At 39.3% G+C, this 12,934-nt stretch overlaps 1 protein-coding gene across 4 annotated transcripts in view; it reads left to right on the forward strand.

Annotated features, from left to right (window-relative positions):
* Nucleotides 1–7,739: 7,739 nt before the first annotated feature.
* Nucleotides 7,740–12,934, forward strand: part of LOC140323010 (uncharacterized) — an 18,353-nt gene continuing 13,158 nt past the window's right edge. For 2 of the 4 annotated variants that reach the window (XM_072399719.1, XM_072399720.1), the window contains exons 1-3: nt 7,746–8,980; nt 9,064–9,189; nt 11,954–12,097. In XM_072399719.1, the coding sequence (XP_072255820.1) occupies nt 8,938–8,980; nt 9,064–9,189; nt 11,954–12,097 (313 nt within the window). In that variant the 5' untranslated portion in view covers nt 7,746–8,937. Of the gene's footprint in view, nt 8,981–9,063; nt 9,190–11,953; nt 12,098–12,934 lie in introns of all 4 variants that reach the window. The other 2 variants (XM_072399721.1, XM_072399722.1) reach the window with 2 other exon arrangements.

Genomic DNA, 12,934 nt, shown 5'->3' on the forward strand with positions numbered 1-12,934 from the left:
GGGAAGGAGAAGACGGGGATCCGATGGAGTAGACAGACATCTGACAATGGGGACGGGCATCGACGCTGGAGAACTCTAGCGGAAAACGGGATCCGATGGAGGACGCCAGTGACACCAGGTAAGCAATGCTACCTCGACCCCAGGTGCAACACCCTTTTTTTTTTTTTTTTGAAAAAGGGTGTAGCACTGCTCCCTAATTCCCGGCAGCCTAAGTGATCAAGAATGATGGGAGAGCAAAGCCTCTCGGGATACCTACGTCAGACATCCCGGGAGGCTCTTGGGTCCTCCGCCAGCGCATGTCCGTGCAGAAGGACCCTTTCTGCTCAAAGAGAAAAATTTGCCGATCTCACACATGTGCAGTCTGATCAGCAAATTGTTTTTTAATCCTACCGCACCGATCTCGTGCCTAGGTAAAATGAAGAACCCAAGAGAGAAAATGAAGATGGCTGCGCCGGTAGCGCCGGCTCTGGTGTGGATGCCGAGTTGAGGCGGGACCCGATGCCAGACACCCCCGGAATAACCAAACTGCCCTGCAGGATTGAAGGTATTGTGGTTTTGTTTTTTTGATTATTGAGTATAGTTCCTCTTTAATACAAAAAAAAAAATATAAAAGGCAAACTTACTTCTATGCAGTTCAGCGATGACTTGGGTTTTATAAGTCGTCTTGTTTCCCATGCTGCCATCCAGGCAGTGTAGAGCGCCTGCCTGGAAACCATTCATCAGGTTCCTGCTCCTAAAATCCACTTTAACCAATGGAAACCATTAAACCCTGTTGTTTATAAGCACATTCAGGAGGGTTTCTATTGGCTGATGGTTTTTAGGGGCAGGAGTGCCCCCTGTTGTGTAATTTGAGAATAAATGATGACAAGTTGGGTGCTGGTACACAGAAACTATGGAGCATCCATTATTCCAGGTACCCCCACTTCTGTGGAATGGGCACCGATGAGCAGCCAAGTCAGGTTTTTTAGGGTATTTTTTTTTGTCTGGAACTCATACGCATTAAATCTGAAATATACCAAGGGACAATGTCTGGTGCAGTGTTTCACAATCAGGGTTTCTCCAGAAGTTGTTAGGGGAGAAATGAGCACTTTGTGACAGTCAGGTCAGTTTAAGTGACACCAATGATCTGTAAGGGTGGCATTCTTGCCAATGGTCAGTAATGTAAGAGACATTCTTCCCACTGACCACCATGCTAATATACTGTGAGCCGTGGATATAGTAATTATAGCAGAAGTTCCCTGAAGACCTGAAAGTTATTTTAAGGATTCCCCATGTTAAAAAGTTTCAGAAGGGCTGCTCTGGTGGGTACGGGCACCTGAAGGGGCACTGCAAAGCTGGCAAGGGTAGCAACAACCTAATGCACTGTATCAACTGTCTGATCTCATGGTTACAAAGGGGGGATTTTACAGATACCCCTCATAGGGGGTAATAAAACACATGATCAGATGGCTATGTGCCCCGCATAGTCCAGTTGCTGTTATCGAGTCCCTGTACTCCAGTACAAGTGATGTGGAGTTTTTTCTCCCCAGCTGGCTGTGCTGCAGACTCTCTATAAATTAGTAGAATGTAATTAAAACCTAAATGCCCTTCCAAAAGCCGCAGTATCCCGGCCTAAAAACTCCACTTATCATAAATGAACAGTAATTTAGCAGTGCCTCGATTGTTTCTTATTCTGATCACATACTGGAAGTGCAGAGTCAGTCTTCATGTAAAGATCAGATTAGAAAGAAATTGTAAGCTCTTCGGGGCAGGGCCCTCGCCTCTTCCTGTGTCACTGTCTGTCATGTGCAACCCCTATTTAATGAACAGCGCTGTGTAGTATGTTGGCGCTATATAAATACTGTTTATTAATAATAATAAATTCCTCTCTCGTGCACAAATATATTCATACTTATAATGCAGTGAATAAATAAAATTAAAGATGTGCTATAATTATACAATGCATTCCCAGTGTGTATTAGTTCAATGTCATTCTCGTCTATCTGTTGGCTCTTGCAGGCTGCAGCATTGAGTCTTTTTAGCAAGCCCCAAAGTGTGGGGGTTCAGCTGTAACAGACAGTAGGGAACACAATCATACACACACCATGATTTACAGGATTGTGTCATCTCTAGATATTGATTCTGAATAATTCTTGAACAGAGATGAGAAAAAAAGCAAATGAGGGCATTGTCAGCAATCAGTACTGTGATCTCCGTGAGAAGTGATATATATGCTGTATATACTGTACTTGAGTATAAACTAACCTGAAATCAGAAAAGGAATCTCAGTTTATACTTGTATCACACCACTAGATGGCTCTGTGTCTTCATGTAAAGTGTATTACAATCTCCTGCCATGAGACATTATTCATTTGTTTCACACTTTACATAAGGACACAGTGCCAACTACTGGCGGCCAACAATAATGCGCCAAAAGATCATTTACCAGCAAGTAAACCATCATAAATAAATCTATAAAAAACTGTAGTTTACTCGGCAAAAAGGGGTGAAATTTTTTTAATTTTTTACCCTCTACTAAATAAATAATTTAAAAATATTACACACATTTCTGTTGATTTCTGTTTTGAATGTTAGCAGTGATGGCTGTATTTTGTGACCTCCTCCTCACTAAAGCATTGTTGCCTCTCCCCACTTCTGATCCCAAGTGTGCTTACTCTTCCAAGTTTTATCAGCATTGCCCCTCCCACTGGACAATCAGGAAAATACAGGAAATTACCTCTGAAATGCACTTGGATACTTAGCTAGCTCAGAGACAGCGTTCATGCAACTTATCTCCACTACTGCTGAGCCCCCTAGCTTTGCTGAACATTTTCTCTATACCTGTTGAATAATTGAGTGCTTTACCAGTCCAGCTCTTATACTCCTTGTCACCCAGTCTGTTGTTTTTTTGTCTGCTCCCTTGTGCTGGTCCACTGTTCCCCTGTGCCTGTGGTGACACCTATGATAACCATGCCTCCTGTGTCTCTTGTGTTCCCATGTGTCTTTGGTGACGCCCATGTCAGTGAGTCTATTCTCTGGATTTCTTGTACTTGCTCCCTGGCTTTGTTCAAGTCTTCACTTGTCCGCTGCCAGATTATCCTCTGCTTGCTTATTCACTCTAGTGTGCCCAAGGATGGCAACTTGGCAACAGCCTGCACCGCAACATCCGCAACTCTGGAGGCGCTGGAGAAAACCAAGCTGTTGACTTATAGTGTCTATAGTGCCTCCTACTGGTTCCTTCTCTCCAAGCATGACAGCTAGGTTTATACTTGAGTCAAAGTGTACTCTTACCTGTATCATAGAATCCCCATTTAAAGACTTTCATCATTGAAATTACCACGTCTCCCCTTAGAGTTCTTTCAGGATTTATAATAGGTCATGCTTTTTTTTAGGAGAGGGGGCTAAGATTGTTTGAAGAATGTTTTATATCTGACACATCTGGGCATGTGGGATACCAGTCATTCTGTTTGCACTTTGGTCCCTCCTGCAAACCCCTCCCCTATTCAGGATATAATAGAGATTCAGGGGAGTAGCAGAAGGAACCCCAGTGCTACCCCAGAGGACCAGGTGTCTGGCACACCCAAATGCATTGGATGTAGAAGATTATTTGGCAGTGGTGCTCAGCTGTGCAGGCAGTGAGACAGGTACAGTATGTATTAGATAAACTCCACGCAAAATGAAAAAAAAATCTGAATTTGTTAATACATCATTAAATGTGTTTAATAATTCAAGGAGGGTCATTTCTTTACTTGGGCATGGTACTAGTAGGTCATGTACAGGAGAGCTTATTCTGGGAAAGGGAGAAGCAGGACAAGGAGCCAGTCAGCTGTGTTGCAGCAATCATTTGCTGATATGGGCCAAGCTCCACACTAAACGGCATATGTTCCATGCGGTGCAGAACTAAAACATGAAGCCACGAGGAGCCAGGGCTTTATTTTTTATTTGCATTAACATCACGTGTCTTTTGTCAGTTAGCAGAACCCACCTTAGTACAATAATAATAATTCTCAAAGTAACCAAATATTTGCCTAAAGCTTCCCACAGTGGATAACTTTGTTTCCTACTCAGCTACTTCCGATGGCCCAGTATAAGTCTGTTCACTGCCATGACCTCACAGTTCCCATAAAGAGGATTTTTCTTTTCACCATGTGACATTTAAAGTATCTGCAATGTGCAAAGAGCATAAAAACACAGAATAAGTGTAGGCGGGCAATGAGGAAGTATCAATAGAAAATAAGGTGCTCATTATCATTTGGGAATCCAGATAAATAAGAACCTGTCTTCATATCCATTCAAGTTTTGTGGTTTAAGTCAACTCTTAAAGTATATGTTAACACAATCACTATATTCTTATATAAGCTTTAGCATTTTATTTTTAAATGGTTTTATCAATCTGATAAAATTCACTTCAATTATAATAATACCTGTTATGAAGGTGCAAATGCCATGCATCTACATTGTCACCTTGGCATATACATTCCCATCGCACTGTAAGTGGCTGGGACTATACACATTGAACTCAGATAGTAAGTGAAAGGAGATCACCAGCACTGAATTGCAGCAAAGAATAAAAAAAAAGCAATGGTACTGGTGGTTGAACCCTACACTAGTGACATAGGCGGAAGGAACCACAACATCAAGCGGGTGGACACTATCTAACACATCCACAAGCTATTTGACACATATTGTATCTCTGCAAAAAAGCAAGAATTAGCTATGGAAAGGACAAATATTCTTTCACAAAGTCCTGCAACTTTGTTTTAATACCAGAGAATGGTAAGTTGCATTAAGTAATTGGCTCACTAGCTAATCCATAACACTGCTCTGAACTTTAAATCAAATGAAAGCAATACCTGTAATACCCAGGGGTGTAGTCATAAAAAAAGAAGAGGGGGCACAGTACTATCCATACCTAGCGCGCATGCGCATCATTGATGAGTAAACGTGCCGCCCCACTACACCTCTGCCTATGTGACATCATGATACCAGAACCCCCTACGCTCCTGAAAAGTGGGCAGGTTGTGTTCAGAGAGACAACTCGCCCACCACCCAAAGCCTGCAATTCCACTTAGGAGACATGGTCCGCAGCTCTGGCCGATACGCCCACCCCTAGCAGGGTCTTTCTCCTGACCCTGCGGGATGGCGGACCGGCCAGAGCCGCAGACTACCAAATAATTTTTTGCAAAATAAGGGTGGGCAAGCATGCCCATTCCTGAAGAAAGTGAGGGCATGGTATTTTTTTCATCCATTATCTCCAATTTCTCCAAAATTCTCTGATTGGCATGAACACATTATATTCTTTCCATTGATCATCACACTAATGTACTGTGAGCTGTGGATACAGTAATTATAGCAGGGGGTTTCCTGAAGACTTGAAAGTTATTTTTAAGGGGTTCCCCATGTTATAAAGGTCAGGAAACACTGGTAAAGATAGTAAAACCCTAAATAAAACATTCGTTTTCCTATTACTAACAAAAAACAAAAACAATTGCCCATTTTACAGCAAAACTAAATGCTCGATGATGTGGGTGAGCTTTTGCCATAAACAGTAAGTATGAACAGCAAACAGTGGGTGCCGTGCAGCAATGATGGGTCCAGGAACCTGTCTGCTCGATATCCCTCGAAGCTTACATCTTTAGTGACAACTCCAAAATGGATTTCCTGCTCCATGGCAATCCTCTCTGACTTTTAGATGGCTACTGGCGATATTACCGCTGGCGTGGTCTCTCTGCGATGGTACCATATATAGAGCTGGGTGTAGGCAAAAAGAAACCAAAAAGAGCAGAAGAAAAGTATACTAAAGCAACCCAATATGACCAACCACTTATCTGGGTTAGTGGAAAGAGCCGAAAGATTGCAAATTTTGAAACCTTTTTGTATGATTTTCTCTCTCTCTACTTCTTTTATCATCAATCATACTGAATATTTTGAGACAGGGTTGTTAAAAGCTTGTTAGTCCTAACACATGGTTTGTTGTGTGTTGCTTTGCGTTTTTCCTTTTTCTGTACTGCTTACAATCTAGTAAAAAAGCCAAAAGAATATTTGATTGTGTAGAAAAGAGACAGGGATTAGGTTGGCAGAAAGGTTTATTATGTATTTATATTTTTAAACATCATACATAATTACAAGAAATGCACATATATGTAAATCTTGAACTTTGTTGTAGCATTACAGAGTTCAGATATTCAAACTATACAGATCACTTCTAGCATATAAGAAATAACTGTTTCAATTAAGTGTGTTTCCCAATGCGCTTCGCCAGTTAGGCTTCCTCAGGGGTACGATTGTGATGATTGTTGTGATACTGAAGGGCTGATAGGGTAATACGTCCAAAATGGAGTATAGAAGGCTGGTAAATGAAGGAACAGGCTGTATGTACTTTTGGATTGAAAAGGCTTAAAGTAAAGAATAGAGGGGAGTAGCTTATAGTTGGTTTGATGCTTCCATGTAGAACTTTGGAGAATTTTTTTGTTTTGTATTTTTTTGAGTCACTTTTTGAATGAATATTATGCCTTATTCAAGTAGATTGGTGTTAGCAACAAATAGATCAAAGGGTATTCTGGGTCCAATATTAATATCCCAGGCGATGAAGGGATAAGGTTGATGTGGTTTGGAGAGGGTGCTCAGGGTCCGAATCCTGTGTTGCAAAAAGTCTTAGTGGTTTGAAAAAGGGATCCTGCAGCTAGGGATGGTGGTGTTCCAGAATGAATTCTCAAAGCTGTTGCAATTTACAATTGTTATTCAGAAGTCCACGTGGAGAACCTAATATCTCTGAACCTAATATGCTGATCATAGCTCAGCAGAAATCTCAGTAAATCCTCCTAAAATGCATTCTGGTTAATAAAAGTCATCCACCACCATGTTACCTCTGGGCTGATATGCCTGTATAAAGTTTTGTGTATGTGCAATGAGAATGGTTGGAAGTGGGGGTGGCTATCAGTATCCCCATGCAGTCCAAAGCAGACCATATGCCTTGTCATGTGAACAATCTTCATTGGATCAACATCTTCATTTAGAAATTTCACAGATTGCAAGATATATGGCTAGTTTTCAGCTGCACGAAACTGAGCTTTATGCCCATTTGGCAAATACACAGTGGCTCAGTGGTTAACACTCTGGCTCTGCAGTGCTAGGTCCCAGGTTCAAATCTTGGCCAGGACACTATCTGCATGGAGTTTGCAGGTTCTCCACATGTCTGCTTGAGTTTCTACTGGGTACTCTGGTTTCCTCCCAAAAATATGCAGTTGGTTAATTGGCTTCACCCCAAACAAAATTGACCTTAGACTACATTAATGACAAATGACTATGGTAGAGACATTGGATTGTGAGCTCCTTTGAGGGACAGCTAGTGTCATGGCTAATGACATTGTACAGCGCTGCATGGTAAGATGAAAGGAACAGAAGATAATAAAGGAAGGATTGAAGTGCTGTTCTATGTCTTATAAATATGTACACATTCAGTTCCAGTCATGTATCTCCACCTTCATCTCACTTCTGATTTAACTAACAAAAGGAAAATTTTTGTGGGTTGCTCTAGTGACTCATAAACTGTAAATTTCTTTTTTTCCTTTCTGTTAATATACACAACAATTAATTCTCTTGAGATTTTCACTGATAAATGGTGGTTTACAAGAAGAAAACGTTTCAGAAACAAGAAGAGAAAGACAGAAGAGGAAGACAAACTCTAAATAGCGATCCCTAGGGACTTTCTGTCTGGGTGTGTTCAGTCCTGCTTCATTACTCTTTAGGTTGGAAGAAGGAGGAATGTTTGTGTGGGGTGACTGTTAATATGTGAATAAACTGAAATCAAGCAGATATCGAAGAAGAGGGTAAACAAAGTGGTTGGATCCACAGAAAAAGTGTTCTAAGGACTCTCTGGATGCCAAACATGTATCTATAGAATGCTGATATTATGGACGGTACTCTTCCTCGAGTTCTGATTTCTATAGAATTCTGATAGTGTTAAATAGTTTATAGAGTGCCAATAGACTTCAGTGGTCTTTAGAGTGCTTCTGATAGCAATAGCAATAGTCAATAGAATGTTATGGAATTATTTGGTCTCTAGAGTGCTGATGACTGCATGGTCAATGGAGTAGTGATATAGTTGAGTAGTCTATGGAATGCCCATCTGAGCCTTTGCTGATTGTAGTATTGTGAATACAGTGGTGATAGATATGAGTAGCACATGCTGCTAATAGTATGGTCAATGGAGTGGTGATAGCGTAGTCCATAGAGTGCTGTCGGAGTTCAGTAGCTGATAGGTAGTCTATAGAGTGCCGTTGTTGGCATGGTCAATGGTGCCTTGATGGATTTGAGTGGTTGAGTAGTCTAAAGAGTGCTGGTAGAGTTGAATAGTCTATAGACTGGACTAGTCTGTAGAGTGCTACTGATAGCGTCGTCAATAGAGTGCTGTTAGAGTTGAGTAGTCTATAGAGTACTCGTAAAGTTGATAAGTCTATGGACTAGTACTAGCCTATAGAGTGCTACTGGTAGCGTGGCCAATAGAGTGCTGTTAGAGTTGGGTAGTCAATACTACTGATAGATTAGATTGCTGCTGATAGAATGCTCAATAGAGTGGTGAAAGAACTGAGTTGTCTATAAAGTGCTATGTAGACTGTTGATGTAGAAGTAGAGTATTGATCATTTAAAAAGACATAGACTTTGTTAATATTGTGAACAGTGTGGAATGGTTTACAAAATGCTCACTGTATAGACAGACTGAGCACATAGACTGTACATATGTCAGTAGAGAGCTGACAGTCTGACTACTAGGACTAAGAGTGCAGAGGTTAATGGAATGTTGTCAGTATGGTCAATCATTTAAGGTGCTAATCATATTCATAAGTCAATAAGGTGCTTATAAGCATGAACAGGATTTTGGAACTCTGATATAGATAGAGATAGTTACACTTCTGGAAAGGTATATAGGGTGCTAATGCCAACAGCACCCTATACAGAATGCAAAACGTTTATTCCACCTCAGGGAGACAAATGAAGAGAGGTAACATGGATTGTTGGGTTGGGAACCTTCTCCAGCTGGTATTATTGGGGGCAGTAATGCAATCAATGTCTGTGCATCCTCAGCCAGCAGTGTAATAGATGACGATGATGATGATTATGAGAATGTCGGCAACATCAGCCAGACACCAGCTGTGCCAACACGAGAGAAGACCGACTGCAAAGGCAAGAAGGAAGACCTGCAAGTAAAATGTAATTATTAATATACATATATTTTTACCTATAAATGTTTTGCGCCCACACACTGCAAAGAATAATTCAACAGCTGACCCTTTTATCATTTTGTATTTCTGTTTCTAGAGACAGACATCTGCGCCTATTTGTAATCCTTTATACTATGATATAGAAGATGTAAGTCCAGGAATGTATGCGGGTTTAGCAAAAAATATGTTGTTTTAGGGGCAAGATGTCCACATGTTCCTTTAGTCCAAGAACATATAACTTCAGAAAAAAATTGTATATTTTAAAAGTAGTCATTGTGCCATTCACCAAATATTCCATGCCTGTGTACCTCTTGCTTTTTAGAACAATGGCTACAACCATGAAATGAAAATGTTTAATGGAAGAAAAAAACAAGTGGTTCTTTGATTTTTACACTTTTGTCTTTTATTTAATTTTGTTTAAGCTTTGAACTTTATTTTTTTAACCCTTCTGCCTAAGAATTGATCTCTGTTTGTCCCAAGAATTTTTTCCTTTTCTTAATGTGTTTAGCAATGAAACTTTTTTGGGGTCTTGCCATAATAATAATGTTTGCCCCCCCCCCTTTTTGTCTGTTTATTTACATCTGTGTATATTATATTTACTTGTTTTTACTAATATGGAAATTATTCTTGTAAACTAGGAAGTTTTAACACTAATTACAATTTTGTATTAATATCCTAAATACCTTTAATTACCTATTAAACAATGTTTCTAGGAATTATAGAAATATCCACTGATAGAAAGGATTTATTAATGAAAAATATGTATGTAATATGTAACCTAATCTCAAATCTGAATATCAAAATCAATCAATCAATCTCAAATCTCAAAGCATCATAGTTGTGAAATTAGTTTGCATTAGGAATTCAATAAATACTAACTTTTTTTAAGTCAATGTCCCTTGTATTGTATGCTCCTAGTAGTCGTTTTTTGTTGTTTTGCTTATCTCACTTCAGGGTTTATTGACAACAAGTTGTCAAATTGAGAGTAACCTAAACTAGGGAAATCGTAAAATAACCATTCACCTATTTCCCTGGACTACTTCTGGACCTTGTTTGGCACATATACTTTAGGCTTTTCAAAATGGCACTGATTTTCACACTTTTTTTGGGTTCCCAGCCCAATCCAATAGCATCTAGGATAAGTAGCTTTTTCTCCAATGGAAGGACACTAGCATTTAGATTTTAAACATTTGGAATGTTTATAATCTTACCAGTTAGCTTTCCAACAACTGAGGCTAATTAGATGCTGGCTTGTAGTCCTGTAAATGTAAATGGTAATGTTAGAAAAGAATCCCAAATGTCTGTTGAAATCTTTCCAAAAGGAGAATTTGTATAGACCCTTGGGTGCTTATCTGTAGAGCTTATATTCCACCTATGAAATTTGGAATGTCCAAAGACATTACCTATTAATCATTATCAATTACCAATCACTATCAATGTAAGTTAATGGACTGGAATATGTTCTTTTTGTCAAGTGTGAAAGTTTTAATGTCCAACATATTATTTTTCAAGTTTCCTCAATGAATGAGTGTTGGGAGTTCAGGTGGAGTGGAGAGGTCTATAGAGTTCTGATAGAACAGGAAGTCTTTCGTTGATAGAATACAGTTGTCTATAAAGTGCTGGCAAAGTAAGGTAATGTCTAGAGGAGCCTTTCACAACTTTTTTGTGATATGGAGGAACACCTAAAATACCTTTCAGGTTTCAGGAAACACCTGACAATGTTTATGATATGCCCATTTCATGGTAGATTAACCTGGTGGTTAATGGGATGAATGCCCCATACATTGGTGGCCAGTGGAAAGATTGTCACCAATATGGATAGCCAAATAAATTATTGATGTTCGTAGTAAGTGACCTGGGAGGCACAAACTGCTCATTGGTCAAGGAATCCCTAGTGTTCCATGGAACCCTGGTTGAGAAACACTGCTTTAAAGTGCTGATAGATGGGAATGGTGTATGGAGTTTTGATAAAGTAGAGTGGTCTGTCCCTATAATGCTGATAGATTGGAGTGGTTTATATAATGCTAATAAAGTACAGCGCTCTATCGACTATCATCTGCATTACTGGATACATTGAATATACAATTTATTGTGTAAACATTCTAAGCTTCCTTAATATATCAGCCAAATCCAGTGGTTCAGTGTTTGTAAGGGACCGAAGGAGTAAAGAGAGATACATGATGTGTTGGCAGTATAATCAAATATTTTATTACTGATCATATGTGCAGTGGTTATAGTAATACAGAGCTAAGTGTAGCATTTAGACAACCATAGAGCACTGACACATAAGTGGCTGCAATTCTGGATTAGTTCATAGAGGTCTGGTAGTGTATAGGTCAGTAGAACTGGCATAGGGATACAGTGCTGAGCACTGTAAATCATTAATACATAAGTAGCTTCTATTCTGAAATGGTAAATTGAAGGCTGCTAATAAGAAAATTTAATGTTGAAAGTGTGGTACAGAATATAAAACTTTTATTTCTGATTTAAAAGAGAGAAATACAGAAAGATAATATAAATTAGGTACTTTCTGTTGTTATGAGAAGTAATTCATTTTATGGGGGCATTTATCCTTTCAATGCTTAGCAAGGTGATAGGAGCAATGTGACATTTGATGATACATTGAGATTTACCACGAGACTGTAACTAGTAGCAGACCTGACCAATTCTTTTTTATACAAGTTAACTGTCATAATTTTTGTCTAAATATGTCATTAAATTATTTAATAAATGTTCCCCCCGTGTCTGTTCAGTTTCAGCATTCGACATAGTCGATGATGATGATGATGATGACGATGATTATGAGAATGCTAGTGACCTTAGCAAGAAGCCGGCTGTGCCAATACGAGAGAAGAACATTGAAATCACTGGGAAGAAAGAAGAATTGAAACTAAAATGTAATGATGGTTATTATCATTTCTGGTAATATTGCTATAACTACATGCAAAAAAAATCACATGCGTCATGCTTTATACTGGTATTTACATTCTATTACAGTGTTCTCTTCTTTTTTTTTTTTTTTTTTTTTTTACACAACAGTATATCCTAAGTATTGAATTTAGTGGCTGGTTTCAGTTCTTAGCAATGACAGTTTGTACTGGGATGTGCAAAGAAGTGGAAGTCACTGCCTTGTGGCATTGGTTTTGTTGTCATTTATAGAAAATGGAACTCCCAAGAAAGCCAGACCAAAACAATGCACTAAAAAAGATATGACTTTCAAAATTTGTAACACAAACAAACACATGGCTATGTTCAGACTATTAGCAGGAACGGTGGTTCCCATGGGGCAACCTGTCCAGCCCCTTGGCCACCTGCACCTCGGTTCTAGTGCATAAAGAACCAGCATTTGAACATTTTTACAGCAGTTGCTACCAAACTGCTCACTGCCAGTCCCCCTCCAATTCATTGTCTATGGGTGGCCGTTGGTAAAGCACTACATGTGGAGTAGTAACCACACCGCAACTTTTCACAGAGAGCAACTATTTATCTATTAAATATAAATGTAATATAAGCTACCATCCATCCAAAGTCCATATCTTTACGGAACCACATCTGGCTTCTGTGGGAGTGGATTAATATTTGCTCGGGGATGGACTTTAAAAAGGTTTGTTTGGCATTAACAAAACATTCTCTTGTTGAGAATCCTTCAGGTCCATGTGTTTTCAATGGCAGCAATTGATTGTTCACCAGGAATTGATTCAGATTCACTCACTTTATAAATGGAATTCTAGAAT

The sequence above is a fragment of the Pyxicephalus adspersus genome, chromosome 2 (assembly GCF_032062135.1).
Source record: "Pyxicephalus adspersus chromosome 2, UCB_Pads_2.0, whole genome shotgun sequence".
Classification (NCBI taxonomy): Eukaryota; Metazoa; Chordata; class Amphibia; order Anura; family Pyxicephalidae; genus Pyxicephalus; species Pyxicephalus adspersus.